At 39.8% G+C, this 18,739-nt stretch overlaps 2 protein-coding genes across 2 annotated transcripts in view; one reads left to right on the top strand and one right to left on the bottom strand.

The window, feature by feature from the left end:
- Nucleotides 1–618: 618 nt before the first annotated feature.
- The window catches only part of capn5b (calpain 5b), a gene marked incomplete at both ends in the record, with an annotated part of 35,171 nt that continues 17,050 nt past the window's right edge, over nt 619–18,739 (top strand). Inside the window, 2 exons of the mRNA XM_080509561.1 lie at nt 619–783; nt 11,417–11,548. Of these exons, the coding sequence (XP_080365687.1) occupies nt 619–783; nt 11,417–11,548 (297 nt within the window). The remainder of the gene's footprint in view (nt 784–11,416; nt 11,549–18,739) is intronic.
- Nucleotides 16,204–16,686, bottom strand: ompb (olfactory marker protein b; the record flags this gene model as incomplete). The annotated part of the gene is made up of 1 exon (XM_080508915.1): nt 16,204–16,686. The coding sequence occupies one exon, from the start codon at nt 16,684–16,686 to the stop codon at nt 16,204–16,206; it is 483 nt and encodes a 160-aa protein (XP_080365041.1).

Below are 18,739 nucleotides of genomic sequence, written 5' to 3'. Positions count from 1 at the left end.
CTCTATAATGTCATGTTTCATATACATACAGTCATGTTGTCCCATTAGTGTCGTTATCACAGTGTAATTTCAGTCATTAAAATAACTATCATGTAAGAGGTGGGAGGCACTCAGTGAAATGTTGATGGCTTTGTCATTTATCCACTGCCTCAGCATTGATTATCCCTTCAATTGCTCCATCTTAGTTTGCCTCCGCCCCGACTCACCAGTACCTCCGCATGCCCAGAGCTGATCAATGTGTGCATTGCTCCTTCAACACATAGCAGTGATAATTAGACCCTGGAGGATATCAGTGAATTGACAGATTAATCATTTTGACCCAGTGAATCAAGGCTGCGCTGGAGGCAGCAGAACACATCGACTTTCTGTTTCCACCGAGAGCTTTCACTGTTCAGGTATTACGGTCTGCTGGATTCTGCTGTCAGTCACCGGCAAGTGTGCATTGGGGGGGGATGAGTAGATGCGCGAGAGGGAAAAGGGGAACGTTTTGGTGAGAAACCAAGAGGATCAGTGAGATATGATGTGAATCGATGCGTGTTGAGGATATGTACTCCAATGCTCTGTGGTCTGACTGGTGTCCCCGGATGATATGTGGCTTGTCTCCTCCAGGGCTGCAGTATGTTCACTTCAGTGAAGGCCTTCGAGGGGCAGCAGTACTCCACCCTGAAGAGGCAGTGCTTGCAGAGTGGCCTGCTCTTCGAGGACCCCCGTTTCCCCGCCATCGACGACTCGCTCTTCTATCAGGGCAATAGGATTGGACGTGTCGTCTGGAAGAGGCCTCGGGTAAGTTGCTTTGTAATAAGGATAATACAAGTATGTGGGTTTTTTTTTTTTTTTTTTACATTTCAAATCGAATTCTTGCTAAGATGATTGGGCTGTAGGTCACTAAACCTCTAAATCAGGGGTCTCCAACCCTGGTCCTCGAGAACCCCTGTCCTGCAGCGTTTAGGTCTCTCCCAGTTGCAACACACCTGATTGCAATGAGGAGCTCGTTATTGGGCTTTTTCACAACCTTGGTGATGACATCATCATTCCATTCAGGTATGCTGAAGCAGGGAGAGAACTAAAACATGCAGGACAGGGGCTCTCGAGAACTGGAGTTGGACACCTCTGCCTAAACTCATCCGATCAGAGATAAATAAGAGTGAGTGGCTTTTCAACAAACCAATAAATTGGACAAACACTGTGGTAGAAACTAACAAAGTTTCACTTCTTTTTCTGCCCCTCATATCTATGAACGCCAAAATCAGTACATTTGCGTGATCTATGATTAGCTGATTTACATCTTTTAACTAGTAATTATTCATCTCACTCCTTCATATTTTGTTCATAGTAAATGCTCTGTGCATGGAAACACAATTTATTGCAGTTTCAGTGAGTTGATATTGCGATAACGATAAATGAATAAATACACACGTGTTGCAGACCAGCTTCTTCATCTGCTTTGTTGCATTAACCCACAGTAAGCATTGCTTAAAGTGTGTGGAACAGGAAAACCTCCAGCGTTGCTATTCGATGTGTGTTTAGACGTCATTAGCTACATCATTAAAGTGGAATTGTTTCTAATGGCTGATGTTATTGTTCTCAGGCTGTTTTTGGCAGCTTTGGTTGCAGTCACATTGTTGTCTGTGCTCGGTGCAGAGTTGAGTCAGATTTGTAACACACCCAAACAACAATAAATCAAAGTCTGTTTTACACTTTTTAAGTTGGATGGACCGACTGAGTGTAAATGCATCTTGATGCTTGTAAATAATGTAGGGTTGCAGTCCATGGAAAGAGTTGTTTGCTTATAGATGAGTCTTATTTTCAGAGATCTTGAACTTGATTTGAGGAATTTGTCATACAGTCTGTGGAGCGCATAGATTATTTCTTTTTTCCACATACTCTCTAAAAACTAGACAGATTGTGATTGAAGTAGTGATGTCAGTGTGTGAACAGACTGCTGTTTGTTGTGGATTTTATCTTGATATCAGACTTTGTACCACTGACTGCACAAGTTTATATTTAGGTCTGCGGGATCATTTGATCCTGATCATGCACCCGGAAACAGATTCTTCTTCCCCTGGTGAACTGGCGAAGGGGCCTCAGTGTGGAAATATGTCATTTTATGAAGCTGAGCATGAACGCTGAGCAGTTGTCGCACCTCGGAAAGATTCACATGAGTGGACTGTCTGTACCAAAGGTCCTGGCAGGATAAGAGTTTGATGATGTACAGTAGAACTAATCATCTATAATTTACCACAAACATCAGTAGTAGTGAGTCATTTCTCACCTGCATTCCTCAGTCTCCTCGTGTAAGCCGGTGATGTACGCATGTTTTGATTGCGGGATAGTATCAGATGCAGGCCTCAGGATTTAGCGACGCGCACACACACACACACACACACACACACACACACACACACACACACACACACACACACACACACACACACACACACACACACACACACACACACACACACACACACACACACAGCAGGCTGTGGTTCTGGATGGTGTAACCTCCTTCTGCCTGTATGCCACTGCAGCGACAGCCAGCGTGCATCGCCATGGAAACTGGGTCACGCAGATTATATGTTTTGGTCTGTGATGTCAGTCATGCAGACTGAAAACTGGAGGAAGAAGAGGAGGAGGAGGAAATACAGGAGGAGCATCCTTTTAATTTTCAGTGGGACTCGATTTGTGTCGTCACTGGCAGTGATTTATGTCAGAAGGCTGGGAATCCTAAACGGGCAGATTTCAGGACAGCTTTTTTTTTTCTTTTTTTCTATTTTGCTGGTGTGGGGATGGATGGGAAATGCAGGGCAATAGCTAGTAAGTAAGACTAAGTAAATATCTGCTTGGGTAGAAATTGAACCTTACTTTCATTGGCATTTATCTCACAACCACTTTGCTTTCAGCAAGTATCTCCATACTTTTTTCATTATTTATTCTTATCACGTGTAAATGAATGTTAATATGGCCTTAAATTATTGGTTGTTTCACATTTATTTTATGAAATAGCAAATTTAATTTGCATTTTGTTGCAGTTGGATGGCCACATTTTATAAATGGTGACATACGTGAGTAGATATGTCTAAATTAAAAATTCAGGTGAGGCTTATAGTGCAATGCTATGTTAGCATTTGTAGTTTTAAGTCTGACAAATACAAAAATACTATGCAAAGGTGAGTAGAAAGCCATGTGTAGTTTTACAGCTTCTACTTACAGTAAACATGTTTGTGGTAAGATAGAGAAAAATCATGAAATAATAGGTTCTTTGCTGAAGAATTGCTGCAATTAGTGGAAATAAAGGTGTCATTCACTTCTCTCAGGACGTGGAAGTTAACTTTGGAATGTACAGTTCTGGGTTCCACTGGTGGCAAACAATCAAAGTATTCCGAAGTCTGTGTTTGAATAGTGAAAATCTTTAAAGTAGAATTGCAGGGATTCGTAAGGATGGATCAATGTCTATGCATTGCATTTACCTGTATGACTTATAATAATAGCAAACATCACAATGAGGTGAAATTTCATGTTCACACTGATGATAAGCTTTTATGCAAAAAGAAGTTCCGAACATTCGAATTGCTGCAATTAGTAGATTAAAAAAAGAAAACGTGTTTAACTCAACTTCTGCAAATGTACCCACTGATAGCGAATAACCCAGATTTTGCTGAACTTTGTTTTGAAACGTATTTTATCGAAAAATATATTTCAGTTAATAGCTTAAACGATTGCATTTATGTTGTGAACACAACTTTGGCAAGACTTGACATATTCTTATGCACATTTTTGCTGAATTTACTTTTCAAAGTGAGAGTATATGAAAAAATAGGTTATTTCCTGTAGAGTTGCAGAAATTAGTTGGTTTTTTCACCAAATATCAGTCAATGAATTAATTTTATAGGGCATTAAACTCAACTTGGGAAAATGTTTATTTACTTTTTCAGCTTTCACTGTTAGAAAACCATCTAAATATTTTTAAGTTTGTGTGCAAACAGACACTTTCATGCAAAAACAGGCTCCTTCCAGTAGAAGTGCTACAATTGGATTGGATTATTTTTGGAAATGCACCATAAGCTCAGCACAGTTATAAATTAACCTTTGTAGCGTTTATTTGATTTATTTATTCATTTCAAACGAACAATTAAAATGAGGTGAAATAATGGGAAAGGGGAAAAAAAATGATGAATCCAATTTCAATATAATACACGTTTAACTGTTTGAAAAGATAGGAAGATAGGAAGAAGCCTAGGATTATCAAGTCCTACCCCCATTCTACACAATTGACAAAAAAAAAATAATAATAATCGAATACAATAACTAAACAGGCAATTCAACATGTTTTTATAATTTTAGATTATTAGTTTACTATTATTGAACAACCCTGATTGTATTCAACACTGTGGACAAATGGTTAAAACTCCAATGAAATAATAGGTTCCTTGTAGAATTGTTGCAATTATAGATTTTGTCTTAAAGGATCCAGTAAAATTCAGTTATGTTTTAAGTGCATTGAACTCAAACTGAGTGAAGGAGTTGCCGAGTTCAAACTGGCCAACGGTTCTATTATTCAATAGCTTTATTATTGTTCCCACATTTGTTCTGTCTTTTTTTTGTGCAACAGTCTGTTTGAAAGCTCATTCCCTATGCATTATTTCATTCAGGGCAGAGTGCACGATAATGAAGTTAAGCATCAAACTACTTAGGGGCAAAGTGGCTTTGAGAGAATGAAATGTTCTGAACAATCAAATTTTAATGACGTTCCTGACAAAAGCTCATTTTAAATGGTGCGTCACGCTTAACATGCATACTCTCATTTCAACAGGGCATTTCTTTTACACAGTCCAGGTTAAACATGTCGGTGTTTTGACTGCTGCAAATCTTAAAGGATTTTGACAGATCCAGTGTTATTTGACATATTTTGCTCATTTCCTGTTAAAAAGAAATGGGAGTACATTTATCATGAATCTAATTTGGGTGTCTTTGAGCATTAATTAATATGACATTTCCATTTTTTTCACAGTTTTACTTGGTTTAATGTTCTGCCAGTGGGCTGCCGGGCCTAACATGACCTCCCAGCTGTAACTATTCCTAAGAATTTATGATCTTCTTTTATCTAAATTTGAGTAGGCATTGCATTGACCATTATTATAGTTTAATGTCTTTGCTGTCGAAACACAAGCAGCAGGTTGTTGTTTTTTTACTTCCTCTAGTCGTTGTGGCCCCTGAAGGCTCCTCAAGACCCCTGCTTGATTGGTGTTTAAAATTCTACCACTGTCTTCTCACATTAAGATGAAGTCGGGATCAATTCTGTGCTGTACACTTGTGTAGTTTGCATGTGCTACATGTGTCTGCATAGGTGTTCTTTGTGGTCTGTTCTTGAATCCCTTACACGATCAGAAGGCTTAAAAATTTAAGCATTTGGTCAGTTCACAAGGTTTGCTTTCGATTCCAGGAAGGCTGCACAATATATTGCAAATTAACTGTCGTCATGATATAAAAAAAAATTATTGAATGATCAGATTAATGGATGCCTCTTTATTCAATGGTAAAACTTCAGAAACTGTCGAGATGAACAAAGATGAAGCTTCTGACTCACACAGTTCATGCTTTTACTCAGTAAATGCTGACACAGCCAAATAAATTAAACAAGTGAAATGATTTAAAAAAAAAAAAAAAAGAAATTGTAAGAAACAAAACTTATATTCAGAGCAAGATAAAAGGACTAAAATCCCGCAGATGGAACCGCCGTGTTTTGAAACTGTAGAATCCATTCTCGTGGTTCACTTGGTGACATTTGATACTTGGTTACAGGCTGTTGTGGTAGCTCATCTCAGGAAAAAAACTTTTAAAGTTCATGCAGGTCCTTTGGTATGCAGCCATCATGTTTTGAAATACTTCTTACCAAAGCAGTGGGTTTGACTAGATTAGTGTTAACTTCATTCGACGGGTGAGTGTAACAGATAAAATTAATTCATGAAGCAGTGCAACCCCGGACCATGAATTAATTAATCAAATAGTGTTAGTGTCAATTCAAATAGTACTATTGCAACAATACATCATCAGTAGGGTAAAACTAACCTGTCTCACGATGGTCTAAACCCAGTTCACGTGCCCTATTATTGTATGAACAATCCAATGAATTTCAATGAATTAATGACACATTTAATTAACTATTTAATGGTGTATTTATTTAGTTTTGGCACATTTAGTCTTCCATACAGTGACTCACGACTGCCAGCCAATGCACAAATACTGGTTATGGAATAATTATTAATTATTATGCAATAATAATACTTTGAGAACAATTCAGGCAAACTTTTAATTAGGAAGACTGATCATTTCCACCAGAATGGATCATTAACACTTTCATTTATCATTAAAAAAAGTCCTTTTTTGAGTCTATCATAGTGCATTATTTCAAATGCCTGTTTTGCTATGACATTATTTTTGATAATTTAGATTTTTTTTCTATCTAACCTATGCATAAAAACAGGCGGGAAAGAAGACCTATAGTTTCAAGAAAACCTAAAAGTTGTAATATATTTTGGTTTATAGCTGAGATTTCCATCTTTAATCTCCAGTGTGTTGGACATGTGGCTGGCTTTGTGTGTGTGTGTGTGTGTGTGTGTGTGTGTGTGTGTGTGTGTGTGTGTGTGTGTGTGTGTGTGTGTGTGTGTGTGTGTGTGTGTGTGTGTGTGTGTGTGTGTGTGTGTGTGTGTATGTGTGTGTGTGTGTGTGTGTGTGTGTGTGTGTGTGTGTGTGTGTGTGTGTGTGTGTGACAGTTCCCCTCGCAAACTTGATGAATGGTGCTGAGCAGGGCTATGAAGCTGGTTGAAAGGTTCTCAGTAGCAGGGTAAATGATTAGTCTGTGCTCAGCCACAATATTCACATTACTTCAGTGTCTGCAGGGCCCGGCGGTGATCGATACTCTATTACTCTTCCACCTGAGCCGATCCCTGGATGGCGGGCCACCACTGGGAGCCCCCGCCGCTGCTCAGGCTCCACCAATCAATGCAGCTGTGGATGAGGAGAAGGAACGTGATTAGATATCTTAACTCAGACACAGTCTCACAGAGCCACATCCAAACATTGCTTCACGCAGGCGTGCCGACTCGCTTGCATGTTTGAGATGGTCATTGTAGGGCAAAGATGAGTGTGCTGCTGGTGGTGGAGGGGACAGGTCTCCAGCGAGCGCTGCAGTGGCCTTTGCTTCTGATTAAAAGTTTGCTTTTGCAGCATTGAGCATTGCAGAGTCAGCAAATGACTGACCTTGGTGGCGTCCTGTGTGTGTGCGTGTGCGTGTGTGTGTGTGTGTGTGTGTGTGTGTGTGTGTGTGTGTGTGTGTGTGTGTGTGTGTGTGTGTGTGTGTGTGTGTGTGTGTGTGTGTGTGTGTGTGTGCGCGCGTGTGTGTGCGTGTGTGCGTGTGTGGGCCACCCTGTGTGTTTATGCTATGATCTTACGTCATGTCCATACACATAATTTGTAAAGGCCGATACAAGCAGTGATAGTTATATTAATTAAAGTGACGTGGTTTAGCCAGCTTTAGCCAATAGCAACCCACGCTGAGAAGAAATCCAGGTTATCACGGGGCTAGCTCGCATGTCGGCAAATACATCCACGCCTATCGCAAACCTTCTTCTCCAGTTCTCGTCTGCTGCAGCGTTTTCTTCTCGTGGAAAGAGACCAGAGCTCTCTGAGCCAAAACAATATGCAGACTTTACATTGAAGTGCTACAGCTCCAGCCAGCAGGTTCAACCAGTTTGAATGTATCGATCCAATGTAATAAAATCTGTCCAAAAAGGCAAACATTTATTTTCTGCTAATCTATTTTTAGGACTTGTCAATTAAAATGTCTGATATGGGGTATCAACATGCAGATTCAAAACTTATCATAAAGAAACAGTATATAATCATTAATTGTTCTCTATTATTGTATAATTGTTTTATACATGCATCCATCTTCTATACCATGCTGTTCAATAGGGGAACAGGGCCAACCTACACTGTCTAAACTTTTTGAGAGGCACCTGTATGTACTAATAACCCAATTGTAACTATTATTATATTCATTCCGCTTGAGTTAAATGACATTTTATGGCTGTAGAGTTTCTAAAGACGATGTGGGAGCTTCTGGTCATTTATCCAACACATTGTCAAATTTCAGTATTCATTAATTTTCAATATTACTTTATGTTTTTGATGGTACAGGGAAGCACTTGTAAGTTTTTGTAATTTCTGACTTTATTATCCATAATTACTATGATCAAAACCAAATACTGCTTTAAATATTTACCTTTAAATTAAATAACCATAAATTAGATGTAAGTTTTGCTGTATGAAGTAAGTAAAAATAAAAACGTAAAACAGTTTTTCAAGATATTTAACATTTTTGGAGATGCACCCATGGACAGGCATAAAGAACTTAATAAATATTGATAATTCTAGTGGTGCTACGGTAACTGATCACTGTGAAACTTTAATTCATTGATGTCATTGAGGAACGGGTTGCTTTAAGTCTTCCCGTCTGAAATACTTGCTTCGATAAAGAAGAGAAAGTAATAAAAATTTGATTTAAACCAGTGTGAATAACCTTTGTGTAAAAATGAGCAAACATCAAAAAACATCAATTGTGAATCATTCCCTTGATTGAGCTTCAAGTCACAGTGAAGGGAGAGTGCTTTGTATTAAAATACCATTATCCTGCTTTAGAAATGATGAAAAGTTTTTTTTTTAAATCATGTCTTATAAAATGAAAATTGCAAGAATGACCTGGTATATAACATTTAAAACCCTTCACTGCGCAGTGTTCAATATGTTGCATGATATTTGTATTTGTTAGAATAAAATGAGCCAAAATGCTCTGTTGCTTTATACAAACAAGAAATGTAAAATAGATTTCAGGGTGGTTGAACCTGTTCATAAAGAGAGACGGCCAGGTACAGCATGGACACCCACACGCACATTCAAAACCCACGCATGCAAACTTTACAAATGAAAGCCCCCATGCCTGAAATCAAACCAGGGATATTCCTGGCGTGTGGTGTGTGTACTAACCACTCACCGCTGTGTGGAAGGTAATTAAATTTTGTTTTGTTTCTGTATTTTATCAAGTTGGATTTAATGTGTATCATCACCACATCCAACTCGTGAGGCAAACATTGATCACTATCAGACCTGGCTTCCAGAAACACAATTGTGAGCGTATATGGACGAGTAAACAAGGTCTCACACATTCATAATCTGCGGGCATCATATAGACTGAGGCTGCACGTCACAATAAAAGGCTGGTTGCCATCCCGTGTGTAGCTAACATGAGTTAATGCCCACATGGTATCGCCCCTCTTTTACTTTTCTAACCCTAGTTGAGTGGTGCGAGTGTGTAAAGATAAAGAGCTGTTAAGCGACACTGTGCTTTCCGTTGGCTGTTGAGTAATGGCCAAGGTGCCCATCGACCCGCCGGGCCCATAAAGCAGAGAGCAGAAAACAGACAGACCGTTCACACCCAGATCACTGTGAGTGGAGCTCTGCAGGATGTAGTAAAATATTAAGTTGTCGAGAGTGTTTTTATTCTGGTCCGTTGTTAACCTTTGAAAGTCTCCAAGAAGATGGATGTGATGCAATTAGTTATCTTACCTCATACTGTATAATCAATGTGACACCAGGCTGAGAATATAAAGTATGTAAGCGTGCTTTGATATATGCAGCTAATACAGCAATGAGTCTTGATATAAAAAGTATTTCGGATGCTTTACTTTTGTGCTGAATGTACAAGTCATTTGGGGAGAATGAGGCCTCAAGCATGGGAGTTGTTATGAATTGTGTAGCTGGATGTTTGTTTTGCTTATGTGCACATGTGTGATATTCTAGAAAAGTGACAACAATCAAAAAGTTGCAACACAAATAAAAAAGCCACAACACAAACACAAAAGCTGCAATTTGAAAGCCGCTTTGCATGTGAGGAAAACCACAACATGAATACAGCACCCGCACATACTGGTGCTCATCATGGATATGAACCTGCAGCAACTTTGTGATGGTATCATGGCAAATATTGATATTATCTTTTTAACCTATTCCTCCAAGGTTGTTTTAAGCCCAGTAGGGAATAAACTGTAAGACTACCAAGAGGTACTTCAATTACTTCATTTTTGAGTAAACATCCTTTCGATTCAGGTGTTGATGGACATTTCATGTCAACAAACTAGATTTTACTTTACAATATTGATCATAATGTTTATATTTTGCGTTTTGTTTTAACTCATTTTTAACATGTGGTAATATTCGGAGTTTCTCGACACACCTCCCCTCATTTTTAACACATCTGTATTGCAGTGTCCCCATTGTGTGTCGACAAAAGAGTGAAGGCCAGTGTGTCTCTCCGTAAGTGGCTGTCGGTTCACAGCCAGTAGTAATCATCCCATGCATTATGACAGAAACCACAGGACATCTCATTTTGTGTGCGTGTATTTCACACGCGTGCCGGTTGGTGGGCGTGACAGTCTGGTATCTGTGCAGGAGAGAGAAAGCAGGATCGGCTCATTGAACGGACTGTTTCGCAGTAATGGAGGTCTGTCTGTCCACATTGTGGCGGAAAATGCACCTCGACACGTAGCACTCTGGAAATGTGTTTTCACAAATGTACTTAGCGCTCCCACTCCTGAGTAAAGGATCATGAATATGATACGTAGGTGCTCCAGGACAGATGGTCTCCTCCTGAGTCATGAAGCGGCCCAAGCAACCTATTTGTGTCTATTGTAGTAAACTCTTAAGAATACATTACAATTATATATATGTATATATATATATATATTTTTTTTTTTTTATTTATTATTTTTTTTTTCCCTCCAACAAAAGAATAAAGAATACAGATATTGGCTGAAATTCTAAACCTGAAATTCTAAAGATTCCCTTTAGCCTGTGCTAATGTCTATATACCAAAACAGTCATATAAAAAAAGGTAATAGTTTTTTTTTCTTTTATAGTATTTCTGGGACTGGTAAAATTAGAACGATGCACAATACCTTTCCTTTCCTGTCAATGTATGTCAGTTTCCATGCTCAGCACGTTCAGTATATTTATATTTTACTGCGACTGACACGTCATATTGGTAGGATAGTGTTAGCTTTAGGGAATCTTTTAAAGTCTGTATAAATTATGATGCTAGCCTCAGTCAATTTACACTTTCTTGTATTATAATAGGCAGGGAAAGTGAGATATAATGCTTATTTAAGTTATGAAATAATTTTCAACCGTGCTTCTGGCTTGGTTCCATGAATACACACCTCAATAGATCAGTTACCTCATTGATCCCATTGAGGTACCGTAATTAGTCCTCTCGATTTGACCCATCATGTTCATTTATCCATCCATGTACCAAACGTCAGCTGTCTGTGTTCAGTAACATTTTGTTTGCCTCTGTGTGTAGGAGCTGTGTGAGGACCCTCACCTGTTTGTAGATGGCATCAGTGCACACGACTTGCACCAGGGGCAGCTGGGTAACTGCTGGTTTGTGGCGGCATGCTCCAGCCTCGCCTCCAGGGAGTCTTTGTGGCAGAAAGTAAGTAGTCTATGAATGAATGTTTTTTTTTTTTTTTAACTAACACCACTTTTGAATTATTTTACCTCTTATTTTTCATTTATTCACAAATGAGTGAATACAATGAATAACCAAACAAATGACAAGAAAACAACAAAGAAAAGATGAAAAATAAGAAAGATCATTAAATAGTGATAACCACTTGTTTCAACAAGCCCAGTTGGCTGAGTGGTCTTGAGAACAAATAACTTTCAGCAGCGTTAAACACACACTCACCAAAAAATAATAGAACAAAAAGTTTGGATCAGGGTCAGCCAAGTAATGGTGACCTAATTGAGAGATAATTGAAGATAAAAGGATCTCTGCACAAAATTAGGAATAATACATTTTGAAAAAGGGGCGCTGCATGTGCGCAATTGTAATTATTCCATATTTTGAGTTTAAGTGTCCATTAGGAGCCATCATGATGAGAAGTAAACACCAAAGTGCTCATTAGCAGAGTGCGGCACCTCCCCGCTCTCAGCAGGCTCCCTCAGCTAGAGGAGGTTTGATTGGTGGAGACTAATGATGAGTCTCTGAGGACCATTGTGGAGAGCACTAAGACTGCATGACATCCTCCCAATGTGTTTTTATTATTATTATTATTATTATTATTATTATTATTATTATTATTATTATTATTATTATTATTATTATTATTATTATTATTATTATACATAGATAACCAGAAAGGGAGGGCTAATTCTTATAATTCATGCAGGAATAGGGGATAAGGTAGAGCAGTGTTTTTCTCTTCAGCCCAGCAGGCTGAAAAAATGGTCTCCAATCTATCGTTTGGTAACTTGAAGCTGGTGGACTCACCCTCTCGACACATACAACACCAGAAGCCTTCATATGCACCGATTTCACATTTAACTGACCCACTAAGCTCATATTTTAAGTGGTTCTGATCTGTACTGCGCCACATTTGACGTGTTTCATATTGGTGGCTGACCCAGGTTCAAATCACATGCAAAGAGCAGCATTTCCTCACCGTCCTCCTTGTGCACAATTTCTGATCTCCTCACGTTATGATCACCTCGCTCCCTCTTCCATCTGGCGATGCTGCTATATGAAGATTTCCTCATCCACAGGGATTAACAGAAGCTCCCTCATGTTCGATATGGGTATACTATAGCATCTGGAAGCTCATTTAAAGTCATGCACACTATTTATCCCAATTGCCTTCATGAATATGGAATTTCAGGTATGTTTCCCAAATCATGTGAAATACAATATCGGATGAGTTTAGCAAATAGATGAATGTAGTGATGCACAATGGGATTTCCTACCTCTGTGTAGTAAATGCTAGTGTAGTTTATTATTGCCTCTGTCTTTATCATGTTTGAAAAAGAGATGCAAACCAGACCAGCTTTCAGTAGAAATCCTTTTTTAATGAAATGAGTGTTTCCCCAGCTGGATCGCCATGATTTTTTTTTCTTTGCGGACTTCATTATTACAGTAGATATATTTTCTGTGGTGTCCCTCAAATTTTGACCATCATCTAATAGATTACACAAAAAAGGAGCTCAAGCCGCCTAATACATGCAAAATCCTAGCATAAAATACTCCTGCGAGCACGTGATATCTCTCATTTTCAGGAATAATAATCTTCCACAGATACAATTAGACCATTTTTCCACTGTAATGTGACCACATTGATTCTCGCCAATGGTTGTTTCGTCTCAGTAGTAAATATGTACAGCACGGCATCAAAACTGTCTGAGCTTTCCTCAAAATGCCATTTTGAGCATGCAAAGGCAGTAATTAAAGTCAGATGTGCAGTATTGATTTCAGGTTTTTTGTAGGAAGATGCAACAGGAAGATGCAACAGTTTAAACCCGTGTAAGATGTGAGTAAACCTAGTTTTACCAATCACATCTGCCGCGTGGACGCAGGTAAATTAGAGACTCTGCCCTGACTTGTAAGACTGTGCAATAAAAATTCTGTTTAAACCCTTGTAAGATGTGAGTAAATACTTGTGCGATCCAGATTGTCAACTCAGATACACACTTGTCAGCCAGCGTCAGCCCAAAATCTGCAACGTTATTTCACTAAAAGTAGAAAAGAAATTTCTGTGTTTGAACCGTGCTTCAGCTGGTGGTGGAGCTTCAGCTGTCAGGATTATTGTCAAATGTTCTCTGGCATCTATTTTGACAGAGGAAACAAAGTGATTACTGAGGTTTAATGGGATTTGAAAGAAGATGCCTCGGCCTGTTGTAGCGAGGCGTCGGATTGTGGCAGACTGCTCAAAGAGCCAGTTTTCATATGGCCCCGTTTACATAGTGTTCCTCCCTCTATTTACTCCCCATTTGTTTCATTCCACACTCATTCTCTCATGTTCAACCATCTACAGTTAAGGGAGTGTTTCATGCATATTTTCTATAATGGTTTAGTCCTATACGGATTCACTGACTTGAAGCTCGGATTCTCACTTAAGCATATTTTAGTGAATTGATCAACGTTCTTTATTTTTTTTGAAGAAGCATCAATTCAGACATAAAGGATCTTTCTCCCATTAAACTAATGCAATAAGTAAACCTTACATAAAATTAAGAGAACATACAATCATTAAATACTTTTTAAGAAAAGCATTTACACTCTTCTATTAATGTTAGTTAAAATAAAGTTTTGATTTTGCTCGGGGAGATAAAATACTCGATTTTTGATTGACTCATGACTTTAGTGCAGTATGGGAAAACTATTTACATCAAGTTTTTAGTATATTTTGTATCAGTAGCATTAAATACATTTTAGTTACCTTTAATTTATAACATATCTCTCCACCATTGTGCATGTTGGTAATTCATCTCTTGCTATTTTATTGCTACTATTTCCTTGTAATTATTTCTTTCATACATGCCGTTTTAAAGTATTTCCCTCTGAAATAATTGTATTGTATTGTATTGTATTGTATTGTATTGTATTGTATGGTATTCTTTACACATTAATAAGACAAGCCAAAAAGAAGAAGAAACGTAAGCGTTATTCATCCTCATACTTGTTACTTTTTATTTGCAGTATCTTGTAAAGTAACTACACCACATTTTATCTACTACATTTGTATCCAGTAGCTGCGATCAAATTTTTCACTAATATGCACAAAACAGAAAACACACAGCAATAAAGGTTGCCTTCAACCACATATCACACATGAGGACCAGCATCCTTTGACTGTCCTTAATTGTTCTTTTGTGTTTGTGTGTGTGTGTGTGTCTGTGTGTGTGTGTGTGTGTGTGTGTGTGTGTGTGTGTGTGTGTGTGTGTGTGTGTGTGTGTGTGTGTGTGTGTGTGTGTGTGTGTGTGTGTGTGTGTGTGTGTGTGTGTGTGTGCATGTGCGAGTGTGTCACACTGACATTGTGATACTTTCAAGTGGAAACACGGGCATAAATCACACTTTCTAATTTTGTCTGACATTAGCGTTTTTCCTTTTTTTGTGCATTGAATACTAAAAATGGGCTTTAGAACTTTTATCCATCTTGCCAAGTAGCTTTAGACCGTCTTGCCTGTCTTTCGGAGAGCTGTCTACCTTTGTGAAGCAGGAATGTCGATGTCTGGTGGTTTAAACAGCTTTTTCACCAAGATGATTGTCTTTTCAGAGTCCCATTAGCCATTAGCTTCATTTCTTATGAAAGCAAAACAAGTAATGCTCCCCTCCAGTCTCACAAGAGATACTTTTCCCCAGTGAACTGTGTGCTGGTACTTGAAAACATTTTACGGTATGCCGCTTTTAGATGAGCTAACTACCGCAAAAAAGTTTAAACTACATTGTTTAAGCTGTAGAGATATTCTTTTTTTAAATTGGCCTCTTACAACCAAATCAAATTTATAAAATCTTTTGATCATGGATAGGCCGTGGAAATGTGAGTCAGAGGACAAGAAGTCAAGACACAAATGCAAATTTGTATTTGTGTGTTTGGGACTGAGGGTGAGATCTACTTCATTAAGAATCCAGAGAATGTGCAGAGTTAAACTTTATTGAACAGGGAATACAGAGATTGAGCCTTTGATCACTTGTACCTCTTTGTACCAATAAGGACTACCTGTGATTTCTCCTGAAGTCATTTTCTTTTCTTTCACACTTTATCAGATCGTCGAGTTTTCATTCACAGTTACACTTGGTGTTGGGTCCCCTGTGGCAAAGCAGTGACGGAGAGCATGCAAGAGAGCAAAGAGGAGCAGGAGGAGGAGAAATGATATCCACACCCCCCCCCCCTCTCATCTTGTTTGCAAGACAGAGATAGATGAGGCAGCAGGAAACTGTTCGCTCGTGCACTTGGGAATTGTCAGCTCCCACATACACAAATACACTCCGTCTCTATGCATTGTCTCATGGGACTCCACAACACAAAACCCTTCAGGGTTGGCTGTTTGTCAGGCAGGAGGTTTTTGTACAACAGTCCAAACACAAAGCTATGTTCATTTGAAAAGAATGTTGATATATTCCTGAGGTTTATTATGATTTTGTTTGTTTTTTCCTACATCAGAGTGCAAAGATAAATACCACCTTTTGTGTGAACAACAGGTGGTCTCAACTTCTTGGTTGTCGTCAGGAGAAATATAACTAATATTGCTTTCTCAGCTAATAGCACATAATCACAAAATAAGAGTTTGCAGAATTTATTTCATTTGAAAATCTCACTTGTCCACATGGAAGTTGATGGAGCAGTCAATAGTCTCGGGACTGCAGCCTTCTGCGAACTCGAACAGAAAGTACATTACCTTTCTCACCATCGCCAGCTCGGCGATCCTCTCACCGAACTCGGTGGCGTCCGCATCGTAGCACTGGATGGGAGCATTGGGGGCGTTGGGCGGCTCCCTCCAGAAAACTCCGGCGGGCTCCAGCAGCTGGCGCGTCATCAGGTTGGTGAGGTCGGGGGTCCACAGTTGCGAAGTGGCGGTGATCACGAGGCGTCCTGGCTGAGCGAGCTGCACCGTCCAGTGCGAGAACTGGAGGGATTGTTTGACAAAGTCGAGCCGGTACACGACCTCGTTGGCCTGCAGCAGGCGCTCGCCTTCCTGCCTCTTCTGGCCTCGCTGCTGCAGAGACTGAACCCGCAGGCGCATCACCTCTGTCAGCTGGGTGTCCAGCCGGAAGGCCAGCTCCAACTCTGTAGACATGCTCGGACGGCGGCGCGCCTCAGCGGACTGACCGGTCGATACCGACTGCAGGGTCGAATTAGATCAGCAGCCGTGCTCTCTCTGTCCTGCAAATCTCCGCTCCTTTCTTCAGACCTGCTGTTTTGCTTGTGAGCATTTCTGTAAAGCATCCATTGGAGAGGGCGGGTCTTACATGGAAGCACAGATGATCAGGGAGAAAAGATGCTCGAATAATATTTGCGAACATGGTGCGCGGTTTGTCCAGTGGGAGTTGTGCTTGGTAATGTTTTTCTCCTCTCTCTTTGTGTTTACTTGGCGACTGATCCTGGCATTTAATACAATTCTTGCATTCAGTGAAGCCTGCAAACGTACCAGAGTGGTTCTCTGCACTAGTCTCTTGTTTGTTGATGTGGGACTCGGATCGCGTGAGATTGGTGCATGAACGGGGTGAACGCTGACGGGTAGCAGCGAAAGCCATGGCGCCTTCTGCTTGTGTTCCTGGTCAGTCGTCAGGTCGTCAGCCTACCAGAGTCCAGTTGCTGCATAGTGACGCTGAGCCCAGATAAAAGCTGAGATCGATGGAGCCTCCCTTGCAATCCTCAGAGCGTAGAGACCGAGAGAGAGTAAGCAAGAGCGAGGTGGAGTGCACCAGAGATTGTCTCCCAGGGGATTACAAAATGACTCTGTGGTGCAGTGCTTTGTTTTGGGTTTTTTTTCCACTCCCCTCACCCTTTTTCTTTTCTTTTTTTTTTTTTTTAAGGAGCTGCCTGGCAGAGTTCCTCTGGGGAGGCCAGATTCTCTCCCATCAGCAAAGTGTCACCTCCTGCAGAGAGGTTTGACAGGAACTGCTGTTCAGCTAGCGCACCTTGACATCTTGCAAGGACGCCCACGGGAACACTGTCAGTTAGTGGTGTCGCTCATCGCATCGTTTGCAGGTTTTATTGGGTGCCATATATACACAAATAAAGGTTTTACAGGTGCCCCTTGACAGGCTGCTTCTGCATCTATTGCATGCCCTGTTATTCATGCTGAGGCACGATGGGATCATGAGAGAATAACACTCCAGGAAATGTAAACTCAAGCTCTCGATGGCAGTGTTTCAGGAAGTACTGGACACCTTTGTTGTGCCTTCATAGATAGATAGATAGATAGATAGATGGATAGCATAGCAAGCATACATGGATAGATGAATATATACCATAGGATACCACCGATTGATGCCATAGATATTATGGACAAATATAGATATAGACATTGAATATAGCTTTGAAGACAGATGCATGTATTGATATCTGCACTTTCTCTCTGTGCTCATTGTTCTTGTTACCGTTGATCACTCGCCCGAGTGGATGTGTTTTGTATCAATTAAATCGTGGAGAGGGGGCAGTGAGCAAACCTGGCAGATCTGTTTGGCAGCCCTGCATCCATTACAGGAGTAGGAGAGACAGCAGATACAGTGCAGTACAGTCCAGAAATATAACACCACCAGTCAAGGCTGCAACCTCCATTCATCCATCTCTTCCCTGGTTTAATCCACATGGGGTCACGGTGAGACTTTAACCTGTTATTTTTACTCTGAAGGTCAGGTACCTCTTCTGTCTTTTACCCTTGGTTCACATAATTCAGTATAGCCGGCATAGTTGCCAGAAACTTGTGATTAAATGAGTTCACGATTTTATATACAGTGTATCCAGGGGGAAGAAGACAAGACTGGAATACATGTTTTGAACATGTTTATGTGAATCACGTTCTATAAATTATGTGGATAGATGTTAGCTTTTCTTTGTAACACCTGTCTACACATTTGTGCATGTTGTCTAGTTAGTTTGTAGCTGCATCGGATGCCATTACTTTGTAAACTCAGATTCTTAAGAAGTGCAAATATTCAGATTATCGAGCATCTTCCCCAACTTAATTTAAGCAGTGAACCAGACACAGTGCTGACAGCTCAGCTAGTGTGTCAAAAATAGGTACTTTTTATTTTACACTTTATTTGTAGTAACTAGTAAAATGACTCCAATACTTTTTAAACAATTACTTATTTCAGTGTAGTGCACTGAATTCACAGTAACTC

Source organism: Blennius ocellaris (assembly GCF_963422515.1).
Source record: "Blennius ocellaris genome assembly, chromosome: 14".
Taxonomy (NCBI): domain Eukaryota; kingdom Metazoa; phylum Chordata; class Actinopteri; order Blenniiformes; family Blenniidae; genus Blennius; species Blennius ocellaris.
The sequence above is the reverse complement of the archived record's forward strand: the minus strand, read 5'-3'. Positions and strand labels throughout refer to the sequence as shown.